The sequence below is a fragment of the Gymnodraco acuticeps genome, unplaced genomic scaffold (genome assembly GCF_902827175.1).
Source record: "Gymnodraco acuticeps unplaced genomic scaffold, fGymAcu1.1, whole genome shotgun sequence".
Lineage (NCBI taxonomy): Eukaryota > Metazoa > Chordata > Actinopteri > Perciformes > Bathydraconidae > Gymnodraco > Gymnodraco acuticeps.
In genome coordinates this window covers 775,173-793,343 of record NW_022991760.1, presented here as the reverse complement: position 1 = coordinate 793,343, position 18,171 = coordinate 775,173, and the positions used below count along the sequence as shown (strand labels likewise).

The 18,171-nt window shown below is 39.1% G+C and overlaps 1 protein-coding gene across 1 annotated transcript in view; it reads left to right on the top strand.

Annotated features, from left to right (window-relative positions):
* Window positions 1–18,171, top strand: part of arid3c (AT rich interactive domain 3C (BRIGHT-like)) — a 92,684-nt gene that overhangs the window by 52,546 nt on the left and 21,967 nt on the right. The window contains exon 3 of the mRNA XM_034199269.1: window positions 2,100–2,172. Coding sequence (XP_034055160.1) covers window positions 2,100–2,172 — 73 coding nt within the window. The remainder of the gene's footprint in view (window positions 1–2,099; window positions 2,173–18,171) is intronic.

Here is an 18,171-nt window from a genome sequence, read left to right as displayed (position 1 = left end):
TCTGGTCCTTTAATATTGGTGACAGCTAATACACTTCTAAATGATCAGTTATTATCTCTGGGGCCTCGTCCACAGGGCCCCACTGATTCCAAAGGTCATCCCTCTGTCTTCCAGTATTGATTAAGTGGGCCTGTTAACGTGGCTCTGGGCCTTGCTGAAAGTGAACATAGCCACTAACATATTTCCATCAGCTGTATCTGGCTGGAGAGGCCCATTTAAAAGCCTCTTTGACACTGCTGTCCCCGTGAATAGGGCACGATGAGGAGCATAATGGGTATGCCAATAAGGGAAGAAGTGCTACTGAAATATACGGAGGGCCAGACACACGGAGATATCCTGCTGAGATATTATAGGTTTTTATTCTCAGTCTTTACATTTACCTTTTTCTTTTCAAATGAAGATATGTGTCTCAGTGGCCATAAGAGTTCAGCCTAAGATAGAAAATGATGATCGTGTTTGACTGCCAGTGAAATGCTGTTATCCCACACTCTCATGTGGCTTTTAGGCTGACACAAACACTTATTATTACAATAATTCCAGACATTACTCGCTCAGATTCATTAGACTTTTTTTGTTTCCCTCATTGACCAGCAGGGAAATTGACATTGTTACATTAAGGGGACATTGCCGATAAAGACAAAATAAAAGAGTAGACTTACATATTAAATAACAAGGAAAGTACATTAGATAAGTACATATCCAAGGTATTAAAGATACAGTAGGTAGCAGCATTATAAAGTGAATGAACGTATACAAGTAATGAAGAAGCATCCAGTAATAACAGCAGTAACTAGCAAAACTATATATTGCACTGTTATTTTACAACTGTGTCATTACAGTATTAGCAGCCAGTTGTAGCAGCTGTAAAATAAGATATATTGCTCTACTGGCCTAAAATGTGTTATTTGATAACCTTTTCTACGTGAAATCAGATAACACTTTCAATATTAAGATGGGCTCATTATAACAGTCTTTGCAATACTGTGATCACGGAAAATGAAATATTCCTGCTGGATGTATTTTCTGGGACTTTAATAAGTGATGAGAGATCGCACCACCTGACAAATATGTGATATTCTCAAAACTAACCAGCTATTTAAAAATGAGTCAGGTACAGTGTTTAACTATCTAAATTACATGTGCAATGATTGACTAGAAAAAGTGTTTAACTGACATAAAGTGTATTCAGGCTTGGGCAATAATGGACTACATGGATTACATAATCAGGATACAAAAAAAAGTAACTCTATTCCCTTACAGTTACATCCAAAACATGTAATAAAAGGACTGGTATATTTAGAAACTAGTGGATCTCTGTAGTGTTTGTTGTAAAGGATCAGATGTTCTCTCTTCTCTTAGAGCTGTACTGTTCTGTAGGATAATACTTCCAGTGTGAATCTATACGTCTACTGCCTGAATCTGCTTTATGGTTTTCACTTTCTTTGCTTCATTAGTTCTGTTTTTAATTCAGCAGGTGAACCTATATGTTCATAGAATAGTGTGTGTGAGCTTAACTGTGTGTGTTAAACTAAAACGGAGCATTTTCTGTCAGCTCAGATTTGATTTCTGCTTTTTTAAACTGTAGTATGTGCTCACGTGTTTCAGTGTTGGTGTATAGGCTGCTGCCGGAATATGCTGAGTGACAGGCAGCTTGATTTCATTGCATTTGGAACTGTTTCTAATATTGTGTCCTCTATAGAAGATATTTAAACACCACGCTCAGAGCTTTGTATGAATGAACAGCATGTTTGTGCTCACCTTTTTGAAGGGGTCAGATAAGAAACGCTGATTTGGTTGGAGCTGACAAAGGCATACCTCTCTAAGGCGCACAGATGTGAGAAAGCTATTCATGGGCAGAAAGCATCTTCCTGATATTGTTCCAGCAGCGGTGTGGCGCTGAGCCTTTGTGCTGGAGGTGTGAGCGGGCTGCTGGTCAGTCGCTGCTCCGGGCTCAAGGCCGCTCACAGACTGTCTTCAAGGAGCTCATAATCCTCAGAGTTCACGAGAAACTCCACCAACCTCTCAATGATCAAACATGGCCTTCTTTTTCTTTGGTAAAAATGTCTAATTCATTCAATTTCTTTCCTTCTTTTTTTCAGTTGTATGAATTGGACGATGACGAAAAGCGCAAAGAGTTTCTCGATGATCTTTTCAGCTTCATGCAGAAACGGGGTGAGTGGTTTCCACGGCAATAAGCTTCTTCTTTCAAAAACAATGTTCAGATGTGTACCTTTGCACTCTTTTCCTTATTATTACAATTATTATTTTTCAGTTGTCAGTACCTATTAACAGATACCAAAGCTCCCGATGATTTTTGAAGTTTTTACTTCTCAAAACGTAGTGAGGTCTTTGAGATTGAGATGAAAGCTGCATAAAAAGCAATGCACTGAAAAAATGTAAACATTAACTTTAATTAAATGCATTATGTCCACAAATTTCACATAACTGTATTTAGTTAGTGGAAAGCAATAATATTAAGTTGAACCTAATATTTGTATTCAAACTTAATATTATTGCTTTCAACTAACCTAATACAGTTACGGGAAATATGTTGATATACATTATAATCAGTGTTGGGTGTAACGCGTTACAAAAGTAAGGGAGTTACAGTAATATATTACTTTTTGCTGTAACGAAGTAATGTAACGCATTACTAATGAAATGTGGGTAATATATTACCCGTTACAATGCCTAGTAACGCAGTTACAACACATTTTAACCCCAAAATGAAATGGTGTTTTGTTTTTTAAGAATGTACTAACATAGCGAGACATTCCGACACCAGACAAATTGTGCGGGTAGATTAGTAAACCTGGTGTTTACCCTTCAGGCTTCGCGTCGGGATCTTCGGGGCAGTTGAATGTTATGCACCCTCTATTCAAAAAAGAGAACGGAGCGAAAAATACAAACAACAAATGGTGTCAGGTGCGCGTGACCTGCTCCGCTGCGCGTGCATCATTTCCAAAGTGCTTCCACAGCAGTGACACACATCTGTGGATAATCATTTATACGAACATGGTTAAAGCAACCATCACTAAACGCCAGCAACACTGCATCTACTGCAGACAGTAGCAACAGGTCAGATGGGGACATCACGTTACCCTCCGTTGTGGACACTAGCTTACTCCCGCCTGACTCGCCGCCCTCGCCCCCGGAGCAGCAGTCTTCGTCGCCCGAAACTACGCCGCCCCTCTGCGGCCCGCAGGTGCCAGGATACCACGGCAAAACAGAGCCTGCCCAGGTATATCCAGGGGCGGATCTACCGGGGTGGCATGGGGTGGCAACTGCCACCCTAAACAATAGCCTTGCCACCCCAGCTGCCACCCCAGTTGGAATCTTTGTTTTGAAAGAAAAGTTGTGGCTCATCGGACATTTATGAGAGAAAGTCTCTAATGTCCGAGTGCAAGTGAATGCAGCACAAGATGCACGTCATGTAACCCCTCCCCCGGTCCTGGCGCGAGAGTGGAAATATGATTGGTGGCGAATTCACTTGAACGGGGGGACGGCGCAAAACGAGAAGCCTTTCGGACCCAAGCACTGAAGGAATGAGGTATTTGCGGTCTACAATGACAGAGAAGAGAATGTCAGTGTGGCTGTACTCAGCATTGAATCAAAACGCACTACAGCTGTTGATCTTAATAAGTTTGTGAGGCGTTTTGCTGAACAAGATGGTAATCGCCGCATTCAGCTGTAATAGACATGCCAACTTGATGCTCTGCTCACGGATGACTCGATGAGAATAACAAACTGTTAAGATGATGACCTTGTATGCGTGTATATATTTTTTTCTTTGAGGGGGTCTGCCCCCAAAAAACAGTTTTAAGTCCTGAGAAAGTAAAATAAGACGGTGTGTAAAACTACACTGCCCAGCCAACAGAAAGTAACCACTTTGATTTAACTAGGCCAGTAGGTAAGGACCTTCCACTGGATAATAACTGCAGCGATGTTTTAGCTGAATACACGTTGTTTAACCCTAACTGATGCAGTTAGTCACTTCTTTAATGTTTGTTCTTTCTGATGTAAAGTCAAGGTTGTAACTGTTTATCAATAATGATATAATTACTTGTTTTTCAAATTTGAAGGAGGGTGAGCAAGCATCTTGATGAACATTCATCATTAACTCCTCCAAAAAATATAGTTTATTCAATAATAAATGAATATGTGAATCATAACAGTTCTTCACTATATCTGTAAAGCGTCTTTGAGCACCTGTAAAAACACTAACAAATTAAATCTATTATTATTATTATTATTATTTATTAACAGTGATTGACAGCTGATAGGAATAATATGATTGTTAATATTATCATATTCATTCAGACAAACATCGATGAGACAGTTAATTAATATACTTATTGCAGCAGTCTGCATGGATTTGGTACCCCTGCTGGTCTAAGAGTGAGACAAACTCATTCAGTTATTGTTCAGTTAAAATTCATTAAATTACATCTGCCACCTTGTATGTAAGGCTTTACTGATGTGCCACAATAATATCACCTATGTGATTGAGTTAAAATATTAATATTGTGGCTTTCCAAGTTAACATTGATTGTAGGGGTGTAACGGTTCACAAACATTTCGGTTCGGTACGTACCTCGGTTTTTAGGTCACGGTTCTGTACGTTTTCGGTACAGCAGAAAAAATTATCACAAAACATTAAATATATTTTTTAAATTATTTTTAAACTGACTAATGTATTCAAATAAATACAAAATATAGTAAAATAAACATTAAGGTGCAGCATTTCGATGAACTGAAATAATCTGTATTTGAACTGTACTAGCACCTAAGCAGCCAGTTTGACATTAGGACTTGCTTGTCATTGTATTTTCATGTTTTTTTTAAAGACAAATGAACTTGTCCACATTGCTTGCCGAAAGGGCAGATCTGCTGGCACTAACAATGTCTCCTGCTGTGGAGAACACCCTCTCTAGGGACAGAGGTAGCAGACACAGCCAGGTAGCGCTTTGCTAACATGGCAACATAAGGATACTTGGCGTTTGTAATAGCTTTGGCTCGGTCTGAACTCTTTGCGAGTGGTGGAGGCTTACATGCTAGCGGGAGTTGGGTTTGCACTTCAGTCTTTTTTCTTTTGGTACCGGTGATATTCACGTTCGGGTGATGCCTTTTCAAATGAGTGTGCAAGTTTGATGTATTGCCAGCCGCGTAACCAATTTTAGTTGAACAATGCCGACAAACAGCTTTGGTTCGGTCCACCTGTCTTTGTCCGTCATCCTTGTACGTAACTGCGAAACCAAAATGTTCCCAAACCGGAGACTTCAATGATGCTGGAGGATTTTCAGCTCAACTTTATCTGCGTTCGCCATTTCGACAGTTCCTCAAATTACTGACTACATTTGAACGCATCCCTGTGACCAGCTCTCATAGTATGCCTCTCGTCCAATGAAATGACTTGGTCGCTCTATGATATATACCTGAGATTACTTCCAGAAAGTTGTTCTCAATTTTTTACGTTTAACGCTATATTCGTTCGGTACACACGTGTACCGAACCGAAGGGACCGTACCGAATAATTTCAGTACGGGTACGTGTACCGTTACACCCCTAATTGATTGATATGATTGCGATTTCAATCAGCATATACTTCTGTCAGGGGATGCCACCCCTCAAAATTTCCTGCCACCCTCTTGCCAACCCATGAATATTTGTCTAGATCCGCCCCTGGGTATATCTAAACAAGTACCCGCCTGTACAGTGGGGTTAGGCGGCCATTTTGCAGCTCGTGGTATAAAAATAGACAAGGGCTAGAATATTAATGTAAAATAGTGCCATATTCTGCCATGCCTGTAGAAATGTTGGGTCAAAAATAATGCATGCAATAGCACAGATGCCTTCACCACGAATGGCTACAAAAAGATCTCATATCCCAAGCTTATCAACAAGCTAATGTTGCAGCTGAAATGTTCTCCAGGTCACAAAGTCAACCTCACATGATGATGTGATCCAGTTTTCAAGCACAGTAAATATTCTCTTCCCAGAGTATATGATGGGACCAAGGTGATTATGTAGTACATGGTTTTAATAATACTTTTGCTTTTCAATTTTTGACATTTCAAACCATGAGCTGGTTCAAATAATATTTGCCTTGATTTACAATATGTTCTCATTTGTTTTATCAGTACAGCTTTGAAGCTTTTGTGCTTTTCTTTGCCATAGTCCACTTTGGACTATATGAAATATTTCAGGATTGCACTTTTAACACAATTTAAATGTTCTCACTTGCTTGGTTTCAAAACATAACAAAGGCCATAATCTGTTCATTGGGGACCATCAATGCTATTTTTCATTGCTGTTGCCACTATTGCTCATGTAAACCTACTACTGCTGCGCCCCCTGTAACCTCAGAGGCACCCTGAGTCATTTTGTTCTGGAACCGGGCCTGTACACGGCCATATACTAAACACACTACAGAGCCCATTCCGTGTCCTGTTAGTGTTTACTTCCTCTCTGCCAATTCTTCTGGTGATTTATCTGACGTCCAGCGCTCCGTCTTTTAACTTCTTTCCCTTTATATTTCTTGATCCTCCTTAGCAACCTTCATTATAGTCCTTGACAGTGGTCTGTACTGCTGTATTAACAACGTGTCACATGTTAAGAATTTACAATCAGAATCGAGTATTCAACTAAGCCGTGTAATACAAGTTGTTAGTAAGGCAAGGCAAGTTTATTTATATAGCACCTTTCAACACAAGGCAATTCAAGGTGCTTTACAAAAATGAAAGACATTCAGACAAAGGCATTTAAAAACAGTAAAAGATAATAAAAGAAACATTAAAAGAAAAAATACATGAATAAAAAGTTACAGTGCAGTTTAAGATATGAATAGTTCACACAGAAGTTCCACTTTACTGATTAACACAATGGCTCAGTTTCAATTCAAAGCAGCGACAAAAAGATAAGTCTTCAGCCTGGATTTAAAAGTCGTCAGAGTTGCAGCGGACCTGCAGGTTTCTGGGAGTTTGTTCCAGATATTTGGAGCATAATAACTGAACGCTGCTTTACCATGTTTAGTTCTGACTCTGGGGACAGAAAGCTGACCAGTCCCTGAAGACCTGAGAGATCTGGATGGTTCATAATTTAGCAGGAGGTCAGAAATGTATTTTGGGCCTAAACCATTCAGTGCTTTATAAACCAGCAGCAGTATTTTGAAATCTATTCTTTGACACACAGGAAGCCAGTGTAAAGACTTCAGAACAGGAGTGATGTGATCCACTTTCTTAGTGTTAGTGAGGACTCGAGCAGCAGCGTTCTGAATTAGCTGCAGCTTTCTAATAGATTTTTTAGTGAGACCTGTGAAGACACCATTACAGTAGTTGAGTCTACTGAAGATAAAAGCATGGACAAGTTTTTCCAAATCCTGCTGTGACATTAGTCTTTTAATCCTAGATATATTCTCTAGGTGATAGTAGGCTGATTTAGTAACTGTTTTAATGTGACTGTTGAAACTCAGGTCAGAGTCCATGACTACACCTAGATTTCTGGCTTTATCTGTTGTTTTGAACATTGCAGGCTGAAGCTCAGCGCTAACTTTTATACGTTCTGACTTGGCTCCAAAGACTATCTTTGTTTAATTGGAGAAAGTTCTGACACATCTAGTCATTGATTTGTTCAATGCACTTACTCAGTGTTTGAATTGGAGCATAGTCTCCTGGTGAAATTGTTACGTAAATGTGTGTGTCATCTGCATAGCTATGGTAACTTATTTTGTTGTTCTTCATTATCTGAGCCAGTGGTAGCATGTAGATGTTAAAGAGAAGAGGCCCCAAGATGGAGCCTTGAGGTACCCCACATGTCATATTTGTCAACTCAGATGTGTATTTACCTATAGAAACAAAGTTGTTTCTGTCCTTTAAGTAGGATTCAAACCAATTTAGGACTGTTTCCGAAAGTCCCACCCAGTTTTCTAGTCGGTCTAGTAATATGCTGTGGTCAACAGTGTCAAACGCAGCACTGAGATCTAATAATACTAACACTGAAGTTCTGCCACTGTCTGTGTTTAAGTGGATGTCATTGAAGACCTTTACAAGAGCAGTCTCAGTGCTGTGGTTTGGACGAAATCCTGACAGGAACACATCCAAAGTTATTTAAATGCAAGAAATTACTCAACTGTTGAAAGACTAATTTTTCAATGATTTTACCTAGAAATGGGAGGTTTGATATGGGCCTGTAATTGTTCATTACTGTAGCATCTAGATTATTCTTTTTTAAGAGCGGTTTAATGACTGCAGTTTTCAGGGCCTGTGGAAAAATACCTGAGTGAAGAGATTTGTTTACTATATGAAGTAGATCTGAGGCCATGCAAGGCAAAACATCTTTGAAAAATCCTGTTGGAATAATATCAAGGCAGCAGGAGGAGGATTTCAGAAGTTGTATAATGTCCTCTAGGTTTTTATCATTAATCTGATGGAATTGTGTCATGGTGTTTGAATTGATATTAGGTGGACACAGGGACAACACATTTGCTGTTCCTGATGCAGAGGCACTGACTGCTTGTCTGATTTTCTGAATTTTGTCAGTGAAGAAGGCAAAATCATTGCACGCCCTGGTGGATAGAAATTCAGAGGCTACTGACACTGGGGGGTTAGTTAGTCTGTCGACGGTAGCAAATAAGGCACGTGCGTTGTTTTTGGTAATGATGTCAGAGAAGAAAGACTGTCGGGCAAATTTCAATTCCAAATTATAAAGGCCAAGTCTCTCTTTATAGATTTCAAAGTGAACATGGAGATTTGTTTTTCGCCACTTACGTTCAGCTTTTCGACACTCTTTTTTCTGCTCTCACGGTCATGGCCTTTCTCCATGGAGATATTTTCTTCCCAGTCACTTCCTTTACCTTAGTTGGAGCAATGGCATCTATAACATTTTGAATTTTTGAATTAAAATGATCTACTAGCTCATTTACTGAGATGTTAGCAGGGGCAAGTGTGGAAAAAAAATTCTGAGTAAACATTTCCCTAGTATTTTCAGTTAAATATCGCTTTGTGGTTATCTCTTTTTGAACATTTTTGTGAACAGAAATAGAGCTCTCAAAGAAAACACAGGAATGGTCAGATAGTGCAACATCAGTCACCACAACCTTAGAGATATTCAGACCCTTTGAGATAATTAAGTCCAGAGTGTGCCCCTTATTGTGCGTGGGCTCCGTCACATGCTGAGTCAGTCCATAGCTATCAAGAACACAAAACAGTTCTTTAGCCCCTCTGTCCTGGGGGTTGTCAACATGGATGTTAAAATCACCAACAATGACTAGACGGTCAAAGTCAATACACACTATAGACAGCAGTTCAGTAAAGTCATCAAAAAAGCTTGCACAGTATTTGGGTGGTCTATAGATATTTAGGAACAGAGCTCGAGAGGAGCATTTCAGCTGAAGGGCCACATATTCAAAATAATCAAAGTTTCCATACAGTACGATGAAGGGAATCATTGTACAAAATAGCAACTCCACCCCCTTTCTTATGTATTCTTTCCTGACTCATAAAACTAAAGTTGGGAGGGGTTGATTCGATAAGAACAGCTGCACTGTTATTTTGTTCAATCCATGTTTCCGTTTCCAGTTGCCTTAAGGGCCTACACAGTTATTATGCTATACCACATTGCCCTTCACTAGATGTATAATGAGCTGCACTAAACTACATTTTAGCATTTAAAATACCTAGCCATTCTTTTGCAGTTATTTGGGTGAAAGTAACTCAAAAGTCATATAAAAGTAGTGTAACTCATTACATTTCAGAGACAGTAATATTGTAATGTAACTTATTACTTTAAAAAGACAGTAATAAGTCATATGTAATATATTACATTTTGGAAGTAACTTGCCCAACACTGATTATAATACATTTGATAAAGTTAATGTTTCATTTTTTAATCAAAACTCATTTCTGACAATTCCAGCTGATTATAGCAAGGTGACCTGGCGTGATCCGCTTCTTCTTAGTGAAGGACAACACCCTGTTTTATTGTATTGGCCTCTTATGTGTGATGGTGTGTTTTCCCAAAGTGAGCATTCAGCTGGCAACCGCTGGTTTTGTAGGGGCGAAATAGATGCGTGTTAGGACCCTTCCATAACATAAGGAAGTTAACCACCCAGCAGAGAATAAAAGGCCCTACCACTTACAATGAAAGTCTATTTTAGGAGCCCAAGGCTGCCATGTTTTTGTTACTTTGAATTCCTTGTTCGGTACACAATGTCTAGAGATACATAATGTCCTCACCTGCCTGGCCCTGACTCATAATGCGCAATGGACATGGTATTAAAACGCGGGAGTTTTATTGTGGTTTATTTTCAATAAACAATAATTGCTAACCCTAACCCTAATCGAACAGAAAATGGATTTGAATCAAAATGCATTGGGAAAATGTTATGTATTTTGATTATAGAAAGCTTAATGTAGAATGAGAATGTAAAAGCTATAATTAAAATCTTTATCCTTTGTGTTTTGAAAAGTCACCTCATTTGCACAACATTAATATTAGTTGGAATGCATTAAAGTTTAAAGATGTCTTTGAATTAGTTTAAATGATTTGTGTTAGGTGATATCTACACATGGATGACATGTGATTTCGGAACAGTTGTAGCGAACAAACTTGTTGGTATACAGTCTTTAATTGTTTTTTACAATTCTTATATTATAAAGACTGAATCTTGAATGATAAAAATAAGAATTGAAGACCAGACAAGATTAGACTATGCTTATAGTAAGTTGTTTTTATAAGAAAGAACAGGACAAAAAACAAGCTAACAATTCCATGGATTTCTCCCATTATTATAATTTTGTTTTAATATATATATATACAAACAATCCCATCAAATGTGCCAAATAGCATTTTTTTCAATCCATTTTTTTATTGGATAACAAAATACATTAATATTAAACTATTAAAGTTGAGGTTACAACTAACATCATCCGTTCAATTAAATTCAAAACCTTTATTTATCCAGGTAAAATCCCATTGAGATCAATGATCTCTTTTTCAAGGGAGACCTGCAGATCCATACGCTAAGAGGAGATTTATTAAAGTGGGAAGTTCTTCAAAATATTATAACAAAATCAGAAAGTGTATGTTTACAAACTTAAATGTGTTATAACACAAAAAAGACATAGTTTGTAGAAATGTCAAAATAGTTGCTCCTGCTCAGAGTTGATATTAAAAGTGATCAGTAATACATATTCAAGAAGAGTCAGGATTCCCTGATAATGTGAATCAAAGGATAATGAGCTGCTATTAACATTCACAAACAAACTAAACTCCACATGTTGAGCTTGTTCCGGTGTGTTCTGTAAAGGCCCGGACACACCAAGCCGATTTTAGCCGTCGGTGGGCGTCAGGCCGACGATGATTGGTGTGTCCCGCACCGTCGTGTCTTTTCGGCAAAATAAATCACTCTGATTGGCTGTTCAGCTTAGCGAATCAGTGCATGAGAAGCGAAACGGAAGTGAGGGACCCAAACAAACGATTAAGAAGGCAAATCTGAGATTTCCTTTACCTCCAGCTCTCGACAGGTTCGGGAAAGCCCCGTGAGCTTCTCGCTGTAGAGTGAAAATGGAACACACACGCTATTTGTTTGTTTGTTTATATCACGCAGTCTGTTCTTCTTCTCTCGGTTATCACGCAGTCTGTCTTCCGGTTGTTGCCTCTTTTGAATGACAAATACACACTACCGCCGCCTGCTGGTAAGGAGAGTTATTGCCACTCACGCATGCGCAGTTCGTACGTGCTGCTTGGCCGTCGGCTGAAGTCTTTGCGGTGTGTTCCAGTGTGACACATGGCTAAAATGCAGAGACGTGAGGCGACGCAACAGTCGGGGTCCGTCTGTGTCAGTTCTTTGGTGTCAGCTTGGTGTGTCCGGGCCTTAAGGTCAGGTCTGGAAAGTAACAGCTTACATGTAAAAGGATCAGAATAGAAAAAAAGGCAAAACAATAGTATAAAAGCAATCTGATTACTGCTAATAAAGATCATGGGGATTGCAGGATTACAATGTTACAATAAAATGTCAAATAAAGATCAATATATTATAGGTAGACATACTTCCTGAATTTTGGTTTTCATTTACGTTACGTTTTTTAATGCAGTAAGTGGCACCTGATTTATTAAACAAAAATACTGTTTTTGATTTGAATTCCTCTATTAAAAAAACAGCATTTGTAAACTATACTATTCTGTGGCCTAGCCTATCATTCAAGAGGACTTTTGATCCTCAATATCTTGGTTTCTTTTTCTAAGGTCACAAAGTGAAAGCCACTTATTGATTTTTATTTTCTCTTGTCATTTTTCATATTGTGTTACATTTGAAGGTAATCCAAAAGTAGCAAAAAGTAATCAGGTTAACACGCTGGATGTTTGACACATTACTGTTTATGAAAATCCCAAAAAGCGAAAGTCCGGTTTGAGTCCAGCTGTGCGGTGACAGCTGCAGAAAGCACACGTTGATGAAGTAATGATGTAGTTGGGTGGTCACTTGGGTTTAGAGACCGTATGGATTGTTGTTGGAGCGTTCAATTAGAGATTGATTTTGGACTTAGTGTAAAGAGACATTGTCAGTGCAGAGCAGATCAGCAGCAGCCTATCTCCACCTCTCGCCTCTGACAACTGTGACTGCTCAAATATCCCAATCAATGTTTCTTGAAAACATCACTGTCATTCAGCAGAGACAAAGAGATGTCAGCCAGGCTGGCTCTCTGCGCAGAGATCCAGTGAAAAGTGTCAAAAATACAGCGCTCCTCTCACCCTGTGGACTTATTGTCTGGATGAATCCGGACCACAGTCATACAGGAGGTTCGGGCTCTCCTCTGAGCTCGACTGCATTGTATGGCTTGTCAGAATTGAGCTTAAGATGCAAATGTCGTTTTTATTATTTCTTGGGCATAGATTGCTCACAGTGCAGGTAGCAGTCACAACTAAACTTCCAATAAAACAAAATGCTGTCAGAGGATATACTAGTGTCTCACTGGGATGCCTTTATAAAGAATTCTGGAATTGTGATTTCCCGATGTTTAAAGAACAAAATGACACACGCCATCACTAAAGTCACTGGGTAAAACATATCTAAGCAGGTGGACTAAGTACCATGAAACCACATCCAAGTGACAAGTGCCCAGAGATATAGCCAAATACAACATGTGCAACAATGATAGAAATACAAATAATGAAATAAATAACTGGCCTTTGGCTGTTTTGGATTGCGAGAAGTGACACTAGCAAGTCTTCAAAGTTCCTCCAAAGAAAAAAAATATATCATTTTTATAATGGCCTTCCAAAGTAACACATTTGAGTGTTTTCTCATCTCACACTAGGTCAGCAGTGACATTGTTTTTTTGTTTTTTGTCAAAGGATCAATTAGTTGATCAACAGAAAACAACTTTTTTGATATTTGATTTATGTTTAATGGAAAAATGTGAGAAAATGCTGTTTACAACCTCTGGAAAGTGGAGATTTCAGGTTACACTGGTGACATGTTCAGGTTACTCTCTGTTTGAAATGATATCAGGCAGCCCAGTGAGGAGCATCAGCTGTAGGGCTTTGGAGCTCAGGCTCTTTATTCCTCCATGCACACTGTTCACACCTGGTGTAAGCAGAGCCCGCTCAAACAGACATTGCTAAGAACTGCTCCGACTGCAAGCAGAGCACTTCTGACCAAAATCATTTAATCATACAGTAGTTGCAACAATTCAAACATCAGCATTATCCAGTGTGGGGACCTGCTGAGATTCAGTATTAGGACAACTCAATTCCTCATAATTGCCATACTGTATGCCTTTTGATAGATTTTTGAGAACACCCTCTGTCCACCAGATAATCCACACCAACACTAATTAGTAGTATTAGTATGAAAATATTTGGAATAAATTCAATTGTATGCAATGAAGGTACTTCACATCTACCGTGCATATCGCCATTGTTGAAAAAAGTTTAAGAAACGCCACATTGCTCAACCCTGTGAAACTTGATCATTTGGATAGTAATAAGCATAACGTTAAAAGCATATAAGCACTTGGGCAAGTTATTGCATACGTTTTATAATGTTTAATAATGCAGTGTGTCGGTCAGGATCGGTTGTTTCCGCGACAACACATTGTGTCACGTTAAGTGTGTCCATTCCAGGGTTCAGGTGATTACACCCTATAAAGCAGTGGTTCCCAACCTTTTTTCCCAAGAGCCCCCCCAAATGACTCCTGTTGGAAGTTGCCCCCCCCCCCCCACACACACACAAGGGGGGGGGGGGGGGGTGCAACTTTGAGCATCTAAAAAATGCTGCAACAACTGTCACAAACTGGATGAATGTGAAGTATGTTGTTAAAGGAGGATGAAAGCGTAATTAAGGAGCACTATTGGAGTGACTTTGATGGTTATTGGACTCAGGATTAATTTATTTGGATTCCCGCTGTATGAAGAAATTAAAGGATGGCGCAAGTGGAAACAATTCACAAAGGGATTAAACACATTCTCATAGGGGTGTGCGATTATGGAAAAAATCATAATCACGATTATTTGGGTCAATAATTGATATCACGATTATTTTGACGATTATTCATTGACCATTTATTGAACTTTAAAACAAATAATATTTTACCAATAAACAAGATCAACAAATATGTTGGAGCACACTTCCAAAACCATACTAAACATATATTATTAATATGATAAATAAAAATAAATTAGACCAAAATAAATGAAATCAAACATGTTGCAGTGCACGGTCACAACCTACTGAAAACTCCTTAACATATAGCCAACATTTTGGTGAAACATATTCAACATATTCCACTCAGTTAAACGTTGAAGGCTGGCCAACCGTCATGGTCCAGAAGTAACAGGAAATAAATGTTGAACTACAATTTAAGACCAAATAAAAATGTTTAGGCCACCATGGCAAATGCTGGTAGGGCTGCTCATGTCATCTCTTAAAGATTGTTCGCTAGAAACACCAGCCTGTTTACATGGTCTGGTTTCAGAGATGAGCGCAGGCAGGTGACAATATTGCCACCTGTACTGAAGACCCTCAGCCACGCCCCGACACAGGGGTGATGCCGGCCAATCACAAAGCTTTGATGCGTTCAAGTGCATTATTCTGGCACAGGAAGATTATGTTACAGGACATTAACGATAAAACAGAATATTGTTGTTCTATTTTTAGACACATCTCGCGATCGACTGGTTGGGCACCCCTGGGCTAGACCATAGGTCCATTGTGGTCGCAAAGTAGTCAGCTGAAGCCACATCTCTCTCAACTTCCCTACGGCATTTGTCACATAGCGCAGGCAGCGCAGACCTGCTGAAATAATACCAAGACGGCATCGCGTAACGCTTGTCCAACGTGTTGACAAGTTGCTTAAAGCCCTGGTTGCTAACAGTGCTAACTGGGCACATATCTTTAGCGATGTGGAATGTAATGGCAAAGTACTTGCAAATAGTGGAAATAGTTTTACCCTTCTTTTTAACGAGTTGCTGCTCTTGTTCTGACATCTTCGCTCGCGCTGAACACTCACAACTAGTGATGTGTCGGTCGCGAACGAGCCGGCTCTTTTAGGTGAACGACGGGAGCCGGCTCGCGCCCGCGAACGAGCCGGTTTTTTTTTTTGCGGAGGGATCTAGATCGGCATGAAGGCACATTATGCAATGTGCACATTATCCCGCTTATTACATGGCCACATTCTCAACAAAGTAACGACATGACTCCCAATATTAATTGAAATGCTTTTATCGATTTAGAAAATTATTTTATTGATTAAAAATAGTTGTATGTATTTATTTAAATTGACATGCATCCGCTAAGAAAAATAGTCCGTTGTTACTGTTTGAACTAACGTAGCAACGGCAGGAACTGCTTCGATAGTGTTTTTGAGGAGCTTTTTGATTACAGATTTGAAAACATCGTTGCTTGCTTTAAAAGTAGCACAATTCATTATGTCAAACTTTGGAAAGTATCTAGATATCCCTGCCCTAATGCCAAAGTAACTGGCAACTGAATATGTGTCGCCGTTTGATGTCTATGTCTGGACCGCTGCGTAAAAAGGAGGGTTTCTGCCCCATTGCTTCTCTTCTTACTTCTATAAGAATAAAACACGGAGGACGAAGATCTCTTTTTCTCCCCCTCTTCTGAGAGCCCATCAGCTGATCTCAGAGCACGCTCCCCTCTCATGCAGGGGGGCGTGGTTTCTATAGCTAATAGTTACTGAAATAGAGTCCTGCTGTTTTGTCAGGGCCTTTTCTTTAAATATAATTTTAAAATGTCGATACAGTAGCCCCTTTTTTAAAATAGCCTAGTTTTTATAGGTGTTGCTATCTGTTTTGTGTAGTGTGGTTCTACAAGCAAGTCAGTGCATTCATTGGGTGGTATCAGAGAGTTACAAGGGTCTGTAAATGCATTGAAAACATTTGGCCACAGCAAATCATTTATATTAAACATGTCATTTTCACTTTTGAATACTTCAGTACAAAGGATGTATTGAATAATTTAAGTGATATATGTGTACACATATACATCATTAATTAGTCAAAACAGGGCTACATTTGATTTAATTAAAAGGTATAATATGTGGTAAACTGAAGAGCCGTTTGGGAGCCGAAAGAGCCGGCTCTTCTTGGTGAGCCGAGCCAAATGATCCGGCTCACCAAGAAGAGCCGGAATTCCCATCACTACTCACAACACATGTCACTCCCACGTGGCCGAGTGGGCTTTTAGGGAGGGGCGAAAGCGCACCCAGCAAAATAATCGTATTTTGTCAATTATGCTGTTTTCATAATCGTCGCAAGCCATAATCGTAATCGCGATTAAAATACGATTAATTGCACAGCCCTACATTCTCAAAGTAAGCCGGATTTTGCCGATGTGTTTATGTGGATTCAAAAGTCGTAAATAATCTACAAAATGGAGGAGACCGATCTGATCGGAGCAACTGTGACAAATAATCCAACTGAAAGTGGCATGGACAATGACTGTGTTTTAAAAATGCGCTTATCCAGACAAGCCTGGTTTGGACACTTTATGGGCAGAAGAAACATTTATATTAAAGAAAGAATTATACATTTCTGTCTTTTTATGCCTTTAATACTAACTTGAATTTTTATTAAAATTAATTTGTCAATTATTTTTTAGATTTTATTGTAATGTAGAGACAAGGCTTTTAGTGACAATCATGTATTGCCTTACGTAAAAAAAAAAAAGTAAAAAAAAAAAAAAAAGTAAATATGATATTTGACCTCAAATCATCTGAGGCCTGCCGCCCCCCCTGCGATCTTTGGCAACCCCCCAGGTTGGGAACCACTGCTATAAAGCATCATTATGTATATGATATTGAATGTCTGCTGTTAAATGGACGTACCACCACACACTGGCACTTTAGAAACACTCTGCAGTCCTGACTCAGAGAGCACCCCTTCAGTTTGACTATAGAGGGGCTGAAGATGCTGGTGCACATCTATTACACCTTCAAAGAAAACATGGCAGACTGCTCTTCATTGATTCATTTCCTGCCTTTAATTGTATTCAGCCATTAAGTCCTTGCACATAGGCTGCAGTCAAATGTTCACATGGATTTTAATATTGTTTGTTTGTTAATTGATTTTACAAACCGAAACAGAGTCAATGGTGAGTAAATGATTGTCTGTAGCACACGCCGGTCCTCCTAATGTTCTCGTCATCTTTTCACCACTATTTCTCTTGTATACCAACGATGGTCAGACTCATTATAAAGACAGTAATGTGTTCAGACTAACGCGTGCAGTGTTCTCTAACCCAACACACCGGAGTCTGCTGACAGGCTGTGTCCAGTATCCAGTTACTGAAGGAGCTGTTTGTGCTGCTATGTTTGAACTATGAAGGGATTAAGTAATGAACGATATTCATATCCAGTTTAGCACTTCTTGCTTCAACTTTGTTTCTTACTGTACACTGAAAAACTGAAAGGTTGACTTTTAGTTTTTAATTGAACTATTCATATCTTAGACTGCACTGTAACTTTTATCCATGTATCTTTTCTTTTAATGTTTATTTTATTAGCTTTTCTTTTTAATGACTGATTTTAAATGCCATTTTCTTAATGTCTTCTTAAAGCATTTTGAATTGCCTTGTGTTGAAAAGTGCTATATAAATAAACTTGCCTGGCCTTGCCTTGCCTAAATGTCCGATGTCAACAGATTTCACATAACTGT